This window comes from Hoplias malabaricus, chromosome 10, assembly GCF_029633855.1.
Source record: "Hoplias malabaricus isolate fHopMal1 chromosome 10, fHopMal1.hap1, whole genome shotgun sequence".
In the NCBI taxonomy this organism is placed as follows: Eukaryota; Metazoa; Chordata; class Actinopteri; order Characiformes; family Erythrinidae; genus Hoplias; species Hoplias malabaricus.
In genome coordinates this window covers 34,596,041-34,614,328 of record NC_089809.1, presented here as the reverse complement: position 1 = coordinate 34,614,328, position 18,288 = coordinate 34,596,041, and the positions used below count along the sequence as shown (strand labels likewise).

Genomic DNA, 18,288 nt, shown 5'->3' with positions numbered 1-18,288 from the left:
GAAATGTCATTAAGATTTTAAGCTTAATTCAATGGGTTTGTGTTGTTGTTGTTGTTCTACCAGACTATTCATTAATTCTAGAGCCATGAACTCTCTCTCTACAAACGTGTGTTTAAATGTTAGGCAAGTTTGACTGCTTGTTCTTACATTTTTCATTGTGTGCTTCTAGGGAAACAACAACATCAGTTTTCACTCAGGAGGTGGCGACCATCAGAGGTAAGCACCAACCTAGATAAGGCAATATTGTACCTGGTAATCTTTACACTGCTGCTGTCTGCGGAGGCTAAACGCACATCAGAAGTCTGTACTTCCACATCATTTATTTATATTTATACTAAAACTTTCAAACTGGTTTTCTATATGACGTTTAAAACAAAGTAAATGTGGCTTCTTTGACCGTCAGACTGAAAGATGGGAGACAAGACAATGGCGGAGTTTGGGGCAGCAGCCCCATACCTGAGGAAGTCGGATAAGGAACGTCTAGAAGCCCAAACTCGCCCCTTCGACATGAAGAAGGAATGCTTCGTCCCTGATACCGAGGAGGAGTATGTGAAAGGAAGTATTATTAGTCGCAGTGGAGACAAAGTCACATGTGAAACCGCCAATGGGAAGGTAGGCGTGTGTGTGTGTGTATATATGTGTTTGTTTATTTACTTATTTATTCACATGCAAAACTCCTGCTCCTAAAGAGGGCAGATAATCAAATAAATATGTGCTTGACCCTTCATATAAAATTATGATTTATTGTAGATTCTGTCAGTGTAATTTGTGAACATGTTTTTTTTTTTTTTTTTAAACAGACTGTGACTGTCAAGGAGGTCGATGTCCACCCTCAGAACCCGCCAAAGTTTGATAAAATTGAGGACATGGCGATGTTCACCTTCCTGCACGAGCCTGCTGTGCTGTTTAACCTCAAAGAGCGTTACGCAGCCTGGATGATCTACGTGAGTTAGATCTCTGTATAGTGTGTGTGTATGTATTATATGTGTGTGTGTGTGTGTGTAAAAACAGTGAACCTAGATTACTCTCTCTGTTTATAGACCTACTCCGGCCTCTTCTGTGTAACTGTCAACCCCTACAAGTGGTTGCCAGTCTACAACCAAGAAGTTGTCCTTGCCTACAGGGGCAAGAAGAGGAGTGAAGCTCCTCCCCACATCTTCTCCATCTCTGACAATGCCTACCAGTACATGCTTGCAGGTAATCATAACAGTTTAAAGTAGTTTTAAAAGAGAGCAGAGTCAGTGTTGGCCCTATCGTCAGTAGACTGCTGGTTGATCTCTAGTGATATCTCAGGTCTCTGAGGCCAGGAGTCCCAGAGAGCACAACTGACTACTCACTAGATGAGATGGCCCTCCTCCTATCAGTCAGCATGCCAATGTGGGAACTGTTAGCTGAAATAATAGACCTGCACTGAGTGTTTGGCTGCCCAGTGACATTGTGTTAGTGGCAGTTCAAAAAAAGATGTGGTGGATGGCCTCACAGGTCTCAGAGGAATCATGTGCCTGTCTCACCTTCCCAAAGTGGTATCATCATGTTCTGGAGAGTCATGGCTAACAGGGGGAACTGGCAATGAATAAAGTGAGGAGAAATCTGGATTAAAAGAATAAATAAAATAGAACACAGAGTGATTTGCCATATAACTAAAAACGATGAGGTGTGCTAAATGTGGTTCTTCCTTTCTTTTAGACAGGGAAAACCAGTCTATTCTCATCACGTAAGTCTCTGAGAAACTTTGATATTCTTTTCCAGTCTGATTTTATAATCAATATGAATATAACATAAATAAGTAATCAATATTCTGGCATAAATACATTTTTTAAATTAAAATCTCATTGGCACATTTTGCATTTTGCTTAATAGTTTGTCTTTAGGTTTTGATTGAAATGTTTTCAAAATAAATGTCATAATAAATGTTTCATAGTGGAGAATCTGGTGCTGGGAAAACTGTGAACACAAAGAGAGTCATTCAGTACTTTGCCAGTATTGCTGCTGGAGGTATCAAGAGGGAAGCCACTGACAAGAAGGTACATTAAACAAACTGTCAGACCAAACAAACTGGCTTTTCATGGAATATATCCCGTAAACATTATCGGAGTATCTGAAAGATCATAAATTCTCTAGACAGATTTTAGAAACACAGTTATAGAACTGGTCAGGACCAACTTTGTGGAGTCCTAGACATGTCCCAGATTGTGAGTGAAGACAATATCTGAAGGAGGCCAAAACCAAATAAAGGCTAGGTCCAAATGAGTCAAGGCTAATCAAGTCTTCTTTATACAAAGCATTCATTAGTTTTTACCTGCTTCCATTCCTGGTTTCTTGGTCTTTTCATGTTGTTTAGTGGAGTCATGAATAAGTGGGCTTTACCCAAAGAGATTCAACTGCAATCACAGAATCCTTACCTACAATAATTCACTTTCATAAAGTTTATATAATTCAGTTATTACGTATTTGATTACTATGATTTCATTTTATATTCTGCATTGTATACAGTCTGCACTGCACTTTTCTGTAACAAAACATGAATAAAGTTTAGAACATGGCTCCAGTCCGTGGCTTCTAAATTTAGGCAGACATTTATTTATCACTGCTCATCCATTTCCTGAAAGAATATCATAGTTACTTCGACTGATATTTTAGTCAACTTTTTAATTGAAAGTGCACTCTCTTCTCTTTAGGGCACTCTGGAGGATCAAATCATTCAGTGTAATCCTGCTCTGGAGGCCTTTGGTAATGCCAAGACCATCAGAAATGACAACTCATCTCGATTTGTAAGTGTATTCCTAATGTGCCACATGTAAGAACTGATTCTGACTTCTGAAGTCAGACACAGACCGGTAAACAGTATATTTTCTTAAACAGGGCAAGTTCATCCGAATCCATTTTGGTGCCACTGGAAAGCTGGCCTCTGCTGATATTGAGACTTGTAAGGAATATTTCAGACAACATTTTTGTAAATCCTTTTCATTTTTAACTGAGAAAGCCAGTGACCAAAATCACTTATCACTTAAACAGATCTTTTAGAGAAGTCCCGTGTCACTTTCCAGCTTAAAGCTGAGAGAGACTACCACATCTTCTACCAGATCCTGTCTCAGAAGAAACCTGAGCTGCTGGGTCAGAAATATCTACAATAATTAATTTAATAAATGTTTCATCATAATAAAAACACCAGCATAAAAACACCTGTTTTTTTTCCTCACAGAAATGCTGCTCATTACTGCTAACCCCTATGACTACGCCTTCATCTCTCAAGGAGAGACCCAAGTGGCCTCTATTAATGATGCTGAAGAGCTGATGGCAACAGACGTGCGTATCATAGGAGCTCTCAATGATCTTAAACTTCTTTTTTACTTAAACCAGGCTTAAAATGTGGAATTAAAGTCAACTGCTTTAAGGCCATATATTTTGTTCTAGGAAGCTTTTGATGTGCTGGGCTTCACTCAAGAAGAGAAGAACAGCATCTACAAGCTGGTTGGAGCCGTCATGCACTATGGCAACATGAGGTTTAAGCAGAAGCAGAGAGAGGAGCAGGCTGAGGCTGATGGCACTGAGGGTTAGTGTGCATTAAAGAAGTAATTTCATTTACAAAAGGCTTGGCTGAATGATAAGATTCATGTTCCCTATCTTCACATGAGAACTTCCTTTGCTGTCGAGGAGCAGTTACGCAGTACTGATTTTCTTACTCCAGATGCTGACAAATCAGCTTATCTGATGGGTCTGAACTCTGCTGACCTCATCAAGTGTCTGTGTCACCCAAGAGTCAAAGTAGGGAATGAGTGGGTCACCAAGGGACAGAATGTCCAACAGGTCAGATATACATGCCAACCAACAGGATTGCAGTCAAGAGGTCAATTACATATATACTCATCTGTAATATAATGTATAATCTTTGACCTAGGTGTACTATGCTGTTGGTGCTCTGTCAAAAGCAGTGTATGAGAGGATGTTCCTTTGGATGGTTGTGAGAATTAACCAATCACTGGACACCAAACAGCCCCGCCAGTACTTCATTGGTGTACTGGACATCGCTGGCTTTGAAATCTTTGAGGTAAGTCATGTTTATTTTATATTTACATTCATACTAAGTGTATTTGCATAAGTCAGTTTTGTTTTTCATTTATTTTCAGCACAAAACTCCACGTGTTCCATCAGTTTCATTTAGAGTAGTGTAAAATATCCTGTAAATCACCCGTGTCTATGATTCAACATTTCTCCATTAGTTTAACACCTTTGAGCAGTTGTGCATCAACTTCACTAATGAGAAGTTGCAGCAGTTCTTCAACCACCACATGTTTGTGCTGGAGCAAGAAGAGTATAAGAAGGAGGGGATTGAATGGGAGTTCATTGACTTTGGCATGGACCTGCAGGCCTGCATTGATCTCATTGAAAAGGTTTTTATCTCTCAAGTTTTAATGTCACCTCCTTATGTGTCAGGAAGGTATTATTTCTAAATACTGTACATATATTTCTCCGTAGCCCATGGGTATCATGTCCATCCTTGAAGAGGAGTGCATGTTCCCCAAGGCCACTGATGCCACCTTCAAAGCTAAGCTCTATGACAACCACTTGGGGAAATCTGCTAACTTCCAGAAGCCCAGGATTGTGAAGGGTAAACCAGAGGCTCATTTCTCACTGATTCACTACGCTGGCACCGTCGACTACAACATCAACAACTGGCTGGTGAAGAACAAGGATCCTCTGAATGAAACTGTTGTGGGGTTGTATCAGAAGTCCACCATGAAATTGCTGTCTACTCTGTTTGCAAATTATGCTGGAGCAGATTTAGGTGTGTGGACTAGATGAGGAATTGCTTACAATATTTTGGAATCAAACAGTTTAAGATTTTATTCTCAGAATACAAATGTAATTTAGAATTCTGTCCTAACAGTCACGGAAGGAGGTGAAGGTATAAAAAAGGAAAAGAAGAAAAAGGGCGCTTCTTTCCAGACAGTATCTGCCCTTCACAGGGTGAGAATTTATAAAACATTGTATATAAACTACATGTAGATTGATATTATGATGTAGTGACTACATAATTGTAAATTGTTGTCTAGTTTTGATAAAATTATGCACATATATACAACCAAATAGAAAGAGACTACTGGTATTTTTTTCTTTTAGACATTACTGAAAATTTGCCAGAAAGAGTGTAATCTATGTGCTACACATGATCCATGTTTAGGAGAATTTGAACAAGCTGATGACCAACCTGAGATCAACTCACCCACACTTTGTGCGCTGCATCATCCCCAATGAGACCAAGACCCCCGGGGCCATGGAGAATCCTCTTGTCATGCACCAGCTGCGCTGTAACGGTGTGCTGGAGGGAATCAGAATCTGCAGAAAAGGATTCCCCAACAGGATCCTGTATGGTGACTTCAAACAGAGGTAGAGTGTTTTTTATATCATATACTTATTGGCTCTCAGGTGAATATAATCTTATTAAACTTTAATCAAGAATGGCTGTTCAACGGCTCGACTACACCCCTTGGTTCAGACAGCTAGACAAAGGTCAAATTCATACTTAAACCCAAACAAATACTAAGGATAACTCATTAGCGTTTTGCATAATGCATCATTTTAGAATTAGAATAAACACTTTACATTGGCACCAGTCAATTAATATCCCAAACCATTTAAATATCATTCATGTGTCAGCTTATTTTTCATTTATATTAAAAATAGGTTTCTTTATTGAAGTAAATTCATTAATTTAACACAAAATGATTTTAATAAAATCACAGATTTCATTGCAATGAGAAAAAGTCTAACAATATCTTGAATTGTTTGATTGCAGATACCGTATTCTGAATCCTGCAGCTATTCCTGAGGGACAGTTCATTGACAGTAGAAAGAGTGCTGAGAAATTGTTGGGGTCCTTGGACATTGACCATAACCAGTACAAGTTTGGACATACTAAGGTTCTAATATTAAAATTTAACATAAGCAGCTTAACTCTTCAACGAAAACAGAACTGCACACATGCTGAAATATGTCTGTAATTTTTCCAGGTTTTTTTCAAAGCTGGTCTCCTGGGTCTCCTTGAAGAGATGAGAGATGACCGTCTTGCTCTTATCATCACTCGTATTCAGGCTTGGTCTCGAGGTCTACTCTCGAGAATTGAGTTCCAGAAGATTGTTGCGCGCAGGTAAAACTCTACAGCCCATTACTGTACATAAGCTCAGAGTCACACCTGATCATTTTTAAAGTGGACACAATATCTTAGTAGCATCCTACTTATGTCTAAAACGTGAACACTCTGAAACAACACCCGATGCATGTGTCAAAGAAGTGTGATGAGGCCATACAACTACAAAATAATAATGATTTCATAAGAGGCTTGTCCATGGCTGCGGTGTCCCTATGAAATGTCTCACTTTGTGGCAATTGCCACAAAAAGACAAGATATATTGCTTCTTAGGTTCATATACTATATACCCAGCTTTAATCTTGTTGCTGAAGTCATTTTGAATATTTAGTATTAGATGAAGTATTTATAGGTAACCTTCATAATATGTTATCGAATTGTAGGGACGCATTGCTTGTGATCCAGTGGAATGTCCGTGCTTTCATGGGTGTCAAGAACTGGCCCTGGATGAAGCTGTACTTCAAGATCAAGCCACTTCTAAGGTCTGCTGAGGCTGAGAAGGAGATGGCCAACATGAAGGAGGAATTCTTGAAGCTAAAAGAGGCTTATGCTAAATGTGAAGCACGAAAGAAAGAACTAGAAGAAAAAATGGTCACACTTCTCCAAGAGAAGAATGACCTGCAACTTCAAGTCCAGACTGTAAGTGTATGATTTGTAGAATCGCATTTGGCAGAGACTATAGAAAATGCTCATTGGTGTTCTATGCATTGTCCTTTCTATTTTAAAACAGGAGCAAGACAATCTTTGTGATGCTGAGGAACGCTGTGAAGGTCTGATCAAAAACAAGATTCAACTTGAAGCAAAGTGCAAAGAGCTGACTGAGAGACTGGAGGATGAAGAGGAGATGAATGCTGAGCTAACTGCTAAGAAGAGAAAACTTGAGGATGAATGCTCTGAGCTTAAGAAGGACATCGATGATCTTGAGCTAACCTTGGCTAAAGTTGAGAAGGAGAAACATGCCACTGAGAATAAGGTTTGTTATGTCTCACCTAGAGTAACAACAGTACAACTCTCTTTTGTCATTTCTAACAGTCATTTTTTGTTCACAGGTTAAAAACTTAATTGAAGAGATGGCAGCACAGGATGAAATTATTGCTAAGCTGACTAAGGAAAAGAAAGCTCTGCAAGAAGCCCACCAACAAACACTGGATGACCTCCAGAGTGAGGAGGACAAAGTTAACACTCTGACTAAGGCCAAAGCCAAGCTGGAGCAACAAGTTGATGATGTCAGTGACTGTTAAACCATCTGTATTTATGTTGTCAGGATGAGTTCTACTTGGTTGTATTATAATCATTACATAATTGTCTTTGCAGCTTGAAGGATCACTGGAACAAGAAAAGAAGCTCCGCATGGACCTTGAGAGAATAAGAAGGAAGCTTGAAGGGGACTTAAAACTGACCCAAGAGAATGTCATGGACCTGGAAAATGACAAGCAACAGCTGGAGGAAAGACTGAAAAAGTAAAAGTGATTAAAATATTTTTGTGAATATTATTGCTTATTCAAGGTCTTCAAGTCCTTAACTAACTACGTATTTGCCATAGGAAAGATTTTGAGATTAGCCAGCTGAATAGCAAAATAGAAGATGAGCAAGCACTATCAATCCAGCTTCAGAAAAAACTGAAGGAGCTGCAGGTAAGACACACAACAATTGTCTGATATAATAGTTTATTAGTTTAATAAATCTTATAACTCACGTTGGATAAAATGTGATAGGCCCGTATTGAGGAGCTTGAGGAAGAGCTGGAGGCTGAAAGAGCTGCCCGAGCCAAGGTTGAGAAGCAGAGGGCAGACCTGGCCAGAGAGCTGGAAGAGATCAGCGAGAGGCTGGAGGAAGCTGGTGGTGCCACTGCTGCCCAGATTGAAATGAACAAGAAGAGAGAGGCCGAGTTCCAGAAACTGCGCAGAGACCTCGAAGAGGCCACACTGCATCACGAGGCCACTGCTGCCACACTGAGGAAAAAGCATGCAGACAGTGTAGCAGACCTGGGGGAACAGATTGACAACCTTCAGCGTGTGAAGCAGAAGCTGGAAAAGGAGAAGAGTGAATTTAGACTGGAGTTGGATGATGTGGTCTCCAACATGGAGCATATAGTGAAATCCAAGGTAAGCAATTTGCTGTTAATTGAATAATTTATATTTGTCATTTCTATCAGATTTGTGACTGAAATGCACTTGTGTAGACGAACCTGGAAAAAATGTGCAGGACCCTCGAGGACCAGATGAGTGAGTACAGGACTAAATATGAGGAAGGACAGCGCACCATCAATGACTTCAGCATGCAAAAAGCTAAACTCCAAACTGAGAATGGTAAGCACTAAGTTACGGTAAATACGGTGATGTAAGACTGTAGCACAAACAGAAATACTAATGGCAACAATCTGTTTTAAGGTGAACTTTCAAGACAGATGGAAGAAAAGGATTCTTTGCTCTCTCAGCTTACCAGAGGCAAACAGTCTTATACTCAACAGATTGAGGATCTCAAGAAGCAACTTGAAGAAGAAGTGAAGGTATTTCTAGCAACTGTTCTTTTGAACAATTTGGAACTATTATTTCCAAAGTGATCCAGCACTCATTTATTTAACAAACCTCTTTCTGCAGGCTAAGAATGCCCTGGCTCATGCAGTGCAGTCAGCTCGCCATGATTCTGAACTGCTCAGAGAGCAGTTTGAGGAGGAGCAGGAGGCCAAGGCTGAGCTGCAGCGCAGTCTCTCCAAGGCCAACTCTGAGGTGGCTCAGTGGAGGACCAAGTATGAAACTGATGCCATCCAGAGAACAGAGGAGCTGGAGGATGCAAAGTAAGAAACCAGACAAGCAGACTGATGTTTTAGATTTTCATTGAGCATGTCTCCTCTAGGAGACAGCATAAATTGCACTTTTCTTTTCCTTTTAAAGAGAAGCTTTAATCATATGTTGCTTAAAACACTCTTCTCTCACTCAGGAAGAAACTTGCTCAGCGTCTGCAAGATGCAGAGGAAGCTGTGGAAGCTGCCAATGCCAAATGCTCCTCTCTGGAGAAGACCAAGCACAGACTCCAGAATGAAATTGAAGATCTTATGGTTGATGTGGAACGATCCAATGCTGCTGCAGCTGCTCTGGACAAGAAGCAAAGAAACTTTGACAAGGTGATAAAGTCATATTTCGTGGATCTTTAAAATACGTTTACCGAATCATGTGTTCAGCAATCCATTTATTCATCCATTTGGCAAGCCCATGTTAAAGTTCTTGAATTCTGAATATGTTTTTTTTTGGAAATGAACAGATTCTTGCTGAGTGGAAGCAAAAATATGAAGAATCTCAGAGTGAGTTAGAAAGTTCCCAGAAAGAGTCAAGGTCTCTGAGCACTGAGCTCTTCAAACTGAAGAATTCTTATGAGGAATCCCTTGATCACCTGGAGACGATGAAGAGAGAAAACAAGAACCTCCAAGGTATCTGTGTTTGTTTAAAAAACCTGAATCAATGCTGGAGTATTGAACCTGCTCTCACAGGTATCTTTCCTGAAAACAGAGGAAATTTCTGACCTCACTGAGCAAATTGGAGAGACTGGAAAGAGCATTCATGAGCTGGAGAAGATCCGTAAACAGCTGGAACAGGAAAAGGCAGAAATTCAGTCTGCTCTGGAAGAGGCTGAGGTACCTTATTATTGCTATATAAAGAAAAGGGCCCTATCTAGAAAACATCATCAATGATGTTCAAACATGAAATCTATTTGTAAATATATATTTTGTAATGACAGGCCTCCCTAGAGCATGAAGAAGGAAAGATCTTGCGGGCGCAGCTGGAGTTCAGCCAGGTGAAGGCTGAAATTGAGCGTAAACTGGCTGAGAAAGATGAGGAGATGGAGCAGTCCAAGAGGAACCATCAGAGAGTGGTGGACACCCTGCAAAGCTCTTTAGAGGCAGAGACACGCAGCAGGAATGAAGCCCTCAGGATAAAGAAGAAGATGGAGGGAGACCTCAATGAAATGGAGATCCAACTCAGTCAGGCTAACAGACAGGCTTCAGAGGCACAGAAGCAACTTAAAAGTATTCATGGACATCTAAAGGTAAGTGTCATGCCAGTATTCAGGTGAAAATCAGCATTTCAAAGCTGAAATTAATTTATATTTTGCCTTCTAGGATGCCCAGCTGCAGCTGGACGATGCTCTCCGAGCAAATGATGATCTCAAAGAGAACATTGCCATTGTGGAGAGACGGAACAATCTGCTGCAGGCTGAACTGGATGAACTGAGATCACTAGTGGAGCAGACTGAGAGAGGACGCAAACTGGCTGAGCAGGAACTGCTGGACGTCAGTGAGAGAGTTCAGCTCTTACACTCCCAGGTAATGTGTGAATTTAAGCTGTTGATGTAATGAAATGAATTCTAAATGCACACATTCAGTTTTTAGACACAAACCCTTTCTCATATAGAACACCAGTCTGCTGAACCAGAAGAAGAAGCTGGAGGGAGACACAGCTCAGCTTCAGACTGAGTTGGAAGAGGCTGTCCAGGAATGCAGGAATGCTGAGGAGAAAGCCAAAAAAGCTATCACTGATGCTGCCATGATGGCAGAGGAGCTGAAGAAAGAGCAGGACACCAGCGCTCACCTGGAGCGGATGAAGAAGAACATGGAGCAGACCATCAAGGACCTGCAGCACCGTCTGGATGAAGCTGAACAAATTGCTATGAAGGGAGGCAAGAAGCAAGTCCAGAAGCTGGAGGCCAGGGTGAGTTTATTAAATTGATTTACATATGTTTTAAAACCCACACAGCTCCAGGGACCTGGAGGTTGTGGGTTTGATTCCCGCTCCGGGTGACTGTCAGTGAGGAGTTGGTGTGTTCTCCCCGTCTCCACGTGTGTTTCCTCCGGGAGCTCCGGTGTCCTCCCACAGTCCAAAAACACACGTTGGTAGGTGGATTGGTGACTCCAAAGTGTCCATAGGTGTGTGTTAAGGACTGGCGCCCCCTCCAGGGTGTGTTCCTGCCTTGCACTCAATGATTCCAGGTAGGCTCTGGACCAACCGCGACCCTGAACTGGATAAGTGCTTACAGAAAATGAGTGTTTTAAAACCACTCAGTGCCTTGATTCATACAAATGATTTTGGTGTTTTATTTTGTTTTGTAGGTGAGAGAGCTGGAAAATGAAGTGGAGATGGAACAGAAAAAAGCCAGTGAATCTATAAAAGGAATCCGCAAATACGAGAGACGCATCAAGGAGCTAACTTATCAGGTTTTCCTCTTTTTAACATAATAATGGGTCCCTTAAGCATATTTAACACACTCTCTGGGTTAAATAGAGGAAAAACTGTTACCATTATTCTGTTTGCAGACTGAAGAAGACCGTAAAAATCTGGCTCGTCTGCAGGACCTTGTAGACAAACTCCAGCTGAAAGTCAAGTCCTATAAGAGAGCAGCAGAAGAAGCTGTAAGTGAACAATGTAACGTCTGCTAGGCAGAGTTGATATTTCTGGTTCATCAGGGTAGCTGAGTAAACATGTAGGTTAACAACATTTTCTGTTGAAATCCATTACGTCGTTAAAATTATATAAATGAAATGTGTTTTATGAAAAATTTATACAAACATCAATGTCACTAATGCCAGGCCCATTCTTTGCTTTCCATTAAAGCAAAAAGCAGTGGTGGCTCCTGCCAAATCTTATGTGGCGAGTGTGGGGACATGTTCAATGGCTAAATTAAGAGCTATCCATGTAGACACGTGGCAGTTTTTTTTTTTTTACCTTTTACCACAATGCACTAAATCACTAACATTCTAAATCGGCCAAAAAGTGTGGTACAATATGAAACAAAACTTGATGCTGCATGGACAATAATATTAACAGTCTAGAACAGGTACGGCTAGTATAACACTATGGTAGAATGTCAGAGAAAAATAGCAACCCTTTCCCTTATAGTGGTGAATTGCTCTATCGCACTAATAAACAAACCACATGATAAAAATCATCTTCTGTTTTTAGTGAAATGACAAGTTACACTTAAGTTTTGTACTAAGATGGTGCAATGGAAAAGCATAGTTGGCAACTAGAATTTCTTTGATTTGATTCACCTACTCTAGACTGGCCTACAGTGATAGGTCAAATGAGCAGTTTAAACAGCAATGGTTGTTGTTACACTACTCTACACCAAGGACAGTCCTTGGGCAAGGCTCCATTTGACTAAATCTGTAAGCTTGAATAATAGTCTGCACTATTTAAATGCTGCATTATACTGAAGTCCCAAATGTAGTTACAGTGGTCTCTTTTTGCCTGTAATCGCATCATTTGTGTTTGAATGTGTACTTGTTTTTCAGGAGGAGCAGGCCAACACCCATCTAGGCAAGTTCCGTAAGCTGCAGCATGAGCTGGATGAGGCAGAGGAGAGGGCTGATATTGCAGAGTCTCAGGTCAACAAGCTGAGAGCAAAAAGCAGAGATATAAGCAAGGTACATATATTTTTATTTACACCATGCATTATAAGTGAATAGATAATTAGATGTAGTAAGGTGCACCCCTAATCCTTCTTTTTAATGCTTTGTTTGGTTGCACATAAATTCCATAACAGTAGTGGAATACAGCATCAAATGTATTATATCCCCTCATCAACACACAATCTTTAACAACCACTGGAAGATGATAATGAATATGTTTTAAACTTTACATACATTATTCAGCTAAAATTACTACTTACAATAGTGCAATATATAGTTTACCCTATGGTGAAGGTTAACTGGTTTCTCTAAAATAATTACTCACTGTAATTCCTGAAAAAAAAAACCTGGCTGTAGTAACAATGTAAAATTGTTTGTGTGTTCCCCTTTTTCAAATAAAAAATTATTAAAATGGATAAAAATCTGCTACATCTACCTTGATTTTTGTTTCTCCTCTCACAGAAAGGGCATGATGAAGAGTGAAGCAGCCACTTGTGTGTCTCTGACAAGCTTGATCACTGTGCTTTAATTCTTCTGTTCTTCTCTTTGACTTCAACATTTGTAGTGGCATAGAATAAAAATATTGTGCAAATAAACTTTTTCTGTGCTGTTTCTCCTGTTTTAACTTAATGGACATAAAATGTAAGCAATACACCTTTTTAAATGATACATCTACTACAGTACCGAATGCACTGAATATGAATTATTTTATTATCAGTAATACCTGTCACATTCTGCATTTTAGTAACATTCAAAGACACAAGAAAGTTAAGCACCTACATATTACACTTTTATAAAAACACTTTCTTCTCATTCTCTTTTTTATTCCAAAGTCATAATAACAAAATTTTTAAGGTTATTTCCCACTAAGAAACAAAATGTTAAACTGGTCAGTTCCAGTGGTAAACATCACTGCTACAGGCCACTTGTCACAGCCAGTTGTAACATGTCACATTTTTATATTTAACTCTACAAAAGACTGAATCATTAGTAAGTTCATCAGTGGGGCTCTGCAGGCATAAAATGGCCTCCTGACAAAACGGGTACAATCTATTTCCAGAATTAAGAACACAGTACTAATACATCATATGCCCCATCAACAATAAAAAGCAACGAACATCAACTCTGAATAATTTTGTTCAAGAAAATGACTCCCTTCAGTAACTGATCCCATAATTAAATGTTTTACTTTTTCTTCAGGTGAACAGTGTACGTGATATTTGTAATCATTTAACATCAGTACACTTTAAAAGAGCACATTGTTCAGATATTCTTCCTTTTGAGGCAAAATATATGATACCTGTGATTTTTATACTGTTCTGAGGTCTGAAACAAACAATTACTATACATATGTACTAAATTGAGAGCAGAAGAGGGTTTTATGTTGTTCATATTTATATATGTTACATTTGTCTTACACATTAATATAAAAAAAGACTGTCAAAGTCCAAAAATTAAAATGGTATTACTTGCTTGTAATGTTTAAATAATAATTAAAATATTAAATTCTACAAAATAAAATTCTGTGGAAGTAGAATCATTAAACGTCACAATAAAGAACATTTGTCCTTGATATAATTCCTAAGACTTTTCTTAATCTGAATCTAAACTGGGAGTTCTGCAACTTAGTAGAAGTGTTAAATTAGTTAAGATTGCTAGGGCTGTTGTGTCCAGACAGTCAGTGTCAAATCTGCAGATGCCCATAGTTGATGCTAAAAATGTTTTAGGTGTTTTTATTTTTTCATATTTTTTTCTAAAATAATTATGGGAGTAATAGTAACATGATTATTTTACATTTACATTTGTTTGCAAATGGGATTCGTAAAAATGAACATTTCATAAAACATACATTTTATGTCAAAAAAATGTGTGGGTATTTATGGCTCAAAATGTATGTCTGCACATTACTAATTCAAATATCACTTTCAAATTATTTAAACAAAATGGACAAAAGTCATTGAATGTAAAGCTTTCATATTACAAATAATATAAACATATATAAGCAGTGTATGTCCTAAAACAGCTGGATGATTCATTAGGAAATCCCTCAAATATGATCGATCTTTAAAATGTCAGAATATATTATAATGGCATAAGACAATTTATTAAGACTGTAATTATGCTGAGTAGGCTGGTTATTACCTGAATTTTCCCAAATGCCTCTGAAAAGGAAGGAATGAGCATTATGTCCTCAGACACAGAGCTCTAGAACTTCTGTGGGAGGAGGTGGGGGGTGTACCTTAAATGGGATGACTCACCTTTGAAGGACATCAGTGACCAAGGTAGATCTCCATAGACAGTGATCTGATTCTGTGAATAGAAGATGCAGTGTTTCTGTTAGTGGTCCATTTCTATATCCTCAAATAAATACATATGCCAAACTTTGAAAATAAAATCATATGCTTTACAAAAGGTGACATACTGTGTATTGGTAAACGTGCTTTGACCATTGACTCACCTGCTCACAAAAATGACAGCATTCCTCCTTCGTTCAGCTGCAAAGGGCCCTTATCTACAAAGCAGACAAATCTGTATCAAGAACACAGGGACTTGTTGGATGTCCTGAAGGCTACTGTGAACTAAGCTGCCTTGGTGTTCAAGGTGATGAGCAGGCCAGCAGGATGGCGTTGATTAGAGGAGGAGTCTACACAGAGCAGCTGAGAATTGGAGGACGGCGAGGTTTAAAGGTTCACAGAGCATCCAGCAACCTTAAACCAGGCCACAGTGCACTTGAGCTATATTAGGAGATCAATTGTTGGCTGAGGGGCCCACAAGGTTTGTGCTGTGCCAAAGAGGCTACAGAGAAAGTGTTACCTATAAGTGATAGTGAAATAAAAGCCTGTTGGCAGTTGTGTTAAAACGTCAAGCTCCCTCATGTTAGAAAGCAGCTTCGGCTGATAAGATGTCTCACCTAATGTGTAAAAAGCTACATACAACACAAACCTATATACTGGCCTATGTAGTTTTTTATCGCTTTGGTTCATCTTACCAAGGAACATTTACGCATTTATGCATTTGGCAGACGCTTTTATCCAAAGCGACATACAAAAGAGGATCTAACATTCAAACTACAGCACAATTTATACAAATTACCTTACATTGAGTGCAGTATGCCAGGAAGTAACAAGTGCATTAAAGAGAGACTTTCAGTGCAAGAGATACAAAACAAAGCATTTAGAGAAAGGGATCTGTCTGATCAGGTAAGCTAATAATATAAACTAAACCACTACGTGGAGCTGCATTGCTTTCCCTCAATAGGCCATGTAACTTAAGAAGTTAGTCTATGAAACCATAAGAGTGCCAACATCTATGACTAGATATTTTTATTTATGAGCTTGGAGACCTTTACAAGAGAAGCATCTGCTCCAGTCCAAGAGGGCCCACACTAGCTGCGCTTCTCAATCAGAGAGAGGCACTCAGTAGGAATTTCACAGGGTTATCTTTGTACTCAAGGACAATGGGAAGGAAACAATGTGGCGTAAACAAGACTGTGACAATAGTATGTCCTTTGGTTAGGCAATAGACATGTATATATGTATATATGTATGTATGTGTGTGTGTGTGTGTATATATATATATATATATATATATATACACATACATACATACATACATGTCTATTGCCTAAGGTTTGATAGGTACCAATCAAAGGATTATTTCAATAACAGAATTTATTAAAGTTTTTAAATATTACTTGCACATTTTTGGACACTATTTATTTGCAGAACTTAACACAGAAAAATAAGAAAATAATAACGATCGTAGAATTGGGTGCAAAAATAAATTTACAAAAATAAATAAATAAATAAACCCTACAGTGTTCAATACACCATATTCCTTTAGGCCAATCAAAATCTACAACCGTAAATGTCTACTATTTTAAAATATATTAATGTATGATCTTAAAAGACTTTATTGTACTATTTTAAACGGCAGTCATGTGAGTGATTCTTAATTAAACTAGGTCCAGACTAAGGTGTAGAGGTTAGACATTTAACACCTTTCTGTGGCAGTAGATGGATACACTGTGAAAAGGAAAGGGAAGACAAACATAATTCACACTTGCTGCAGACGACTTGCACCTCATACTGAGTTTCTTAACCTTTACCCTTCATCTGTCCACACTTAGCCCGCCTTACTCGTAATCTTCAAACCGTTTACCACCCGGGAGTGTTTATGGATGTGACACACTCAATGCTCTAACGCGGAAGAGTCTGAGCCTCAGCACTTGGGTGATATGAGGGGGAAAAAAAGTGACAACTTCAAGTAGGTCCGTTTCAATACTCAAAACAGTCACATGGCCTTTTATAGACCGGTTACTGATGCATTTTAAAGATATATATATATCACAAATAAAATCTCATGAAAATAAACACCTCACCACTGATACCTGTCAGAATCTACATCATCCAAATAAGCAGCATAAATTAATGTGGCAGGTCTCTCAGGAGAAAGGGTGCCCTTGTGAACAGCATCTCTAGGTAGGGGTCAAACTGACAGTACATAAATGAACAGGGTTAAAAGGTACATGCTGTTCTTCTCAATAACAGGGAAGCACTTGGCATGGACTTCACTTGGTTATCTTTGTCCTCAAGTGTAAAGGCAAGGAAACAATGCTGTTTCAGCGCCATGGGGCAGAGCATTCACAACAGCTGGGGAATGACCTTGGTAGTGCTTTACCACTCAGAGACAGACAGCTGATGCCTCTCTAATATGGGCAAAAAACACCTTTGACAGCTTGAATACACAGACACGGTTAATCCCTCAATCTATATAAACATGGGTTTAAAATAACTCATAGACGTGAACTAAAAAAAAACAAATGAACTAAAAATAAACCACATCACAACTTGCTACTTTTTTCCCTTTTTTGTTTTGTTTTTGTTTTTAAGTAATTAAAAGTCTCATACGTTGTTTGACACAGGCTTTTGAAATTAAAGCATTCATTTTCCATGAATATAACTCAACCACAGATATATAGTAACTCATAACTGATTAAATAACTTTACTTACTTTGGTAACTATATCTATCAATTAAGCAATTTGACTTACAATTAATACATACAGGCAAATCCCCATAACTATCCTTTTCTGATATAGGTCTCTGCCTGTATTCCTCATATACATTTCACAGTTGGCATGTGTACGGTTCTCTATTACCTCCCAGTGGACCCGTGCTGACATAAACTTCATGAACAAAAGAAATGGACCCCCACCATGCCGTCAGTAGTCTCACCAAACTAAGACAATACAATGCATCATATGGTGCCAGCAGCCATATTTAGAGGGCCCCCTGCATTATAAAAGGGTGAGAGGAGTGACCAACTCAAGACTGGTTTTCAATTGTGTCATCTGAAGGTAGGCTGCTAGGGGCGCCCAAAGGGGATTTAAGACATTCTTTCAAGGACGTCTGCTTTAAAGTTGCGATAGTAATATGCGTTGTAGGTAGTGCTAGTAATGGTAATTACATTACAGTCTTTGTGTGCATGATGGCTGTAGGAGAGCTGTATACTTTGGACCATACAGAATTATACTGGCAGTTACATGCTGTGTATGAATTTACGTTTTCTCTTTGTATGTCATTAGGGAGGTACACCATCAAATTTCAGGAGAGGTGAACCAGCAGAAGTGAGTGGCTTAAATACTAAGATTGTTTTACTGTCTTGTGATTAATCAATGTGTAGCATCACACCACTCAGGTGGAAAAAGTTTATGATAATAATAATAATAATAATAA

At 39.0% G+C, this 18,288-nt stretch overlaps 1 protein-coding gene across 1 annotated transcript in view; it reads left to right on the top strand.

Annotated features, from left to right (window-relative positions):
* The window catches only part of LOC136708044 (uncharacterized), a 35,287-nt gene that overhangs the window by 4,288 nt on the left and 12,711 nt on the right, over positions 1–18,288 (top strand). Inside the window, exons 2-38 of the mRNA XM_066682306.1 lie at positions 170–216; positions 404–612; positions 801–944; positions 1,041–1,197; positions 1,687–1,714; positions 1,922–2,024; positions 2,679–2,771; positions 2,863–2,926; positions 3,016–3,114; positions 3,203–3,306; positions 3,415–3,553; positions 3,689–3,807; positions 3,899–4,048; positions 4,221–4,406; positions 4,477–4,786; positions 4,889–4,968; positions 5,183–5,388; positions 5,798–5,921; positions 6,012–6,148; positions 6,532–6,787; positions 6,879–7,121; positions 7,198–7,374; positions 7,463–7,608; positions 7,692–7,782; positions 7,864–8,253; positions 8,331–8,457; positions 8,539–8,657; positions 8,749–8,945; positions 9,089–9,272; positions 9,410–9,575; positions 9,655–9,779; positions 9,884–10,192; positions 10,266–10,469; positions 10,558–10,854; positions 11,253–11,357; positions 11,457–11,552; positions 12,435–12,606. Coding sequence (XP_066538403.1) covers positions 412–612; positions 801–944; positions 1,041–1,197; positions 1,687–1,714; positions 1,922–2,024; positions 2,679–2,771; positions 2,863–2,926; positions 3,016–3,114; positions 3,203–3,306; positions 3,415–3,553; positions 3,689–3,807; positions 3,899–4,048; positions 4,221–4,406; positions 4,477–4,786; positions 4,889–4,968; positions 5,183–5,388; positions 5,798–5,921; positions 6,012–6,148; positions 6,532–6,787; positions 6,879–7,121; positions 7,198–7,374; positions 7,463–7,608; positions 7,692–7,782; positions 7,864–8,253; positions 8,331–8,457; positions 8,539–8,657; positions 8,749–8,945; positions 9,089–9,272; positions 9,410–9,575; positions 9,655–9,779; positions 9,884–10,192; positions 10,266–10,469; positions 10,558–10,854; positions 11,253–11,357; positions 11,457–11,552; positions 12,435–12,606 — 5,848 coding nt within the window. The 5' untranslated portion in view covers positions 170–216; positions 404–411. The remainder of the gene's footprint in view (positions 1–169; positions 217–403; positions 613–800; positions 945–1,040; positions 1,198–1,686; positions 1,715–1,921; positions 2,025–2,678; positions 2,772–2,862; positions 2,927–3,015; positions 3,115–3,202; positions 3,307–3,414; positions 3,554–3,688; positions 3,808–3,898; positions 4,049–4,220; positions 4,407–4,476; positions 4,787–4,888; positions 4,969–5,182; positions 5,389–5,797; positions 5,922–6,011; positions 6,149–6,531; positions 6,788–6,878; positions 7,122–7,197; positions 7,375–7,462; positions 7,609–7,691; positions 7,783–7,863; positions 8,254–8,330; positions 8,458–8,538; positions 8,658–8,748; positions 8,946–9,088; positions 9,273–9,409; positions 9,576–9,654; positions 9,780–9,883; positions 10,193–10,265; positions 10,470–10,557; positions 10,855–11,252; positions 11,358–11,456; positions 11,553–12,434; positions 12,607–18,288) is intronic.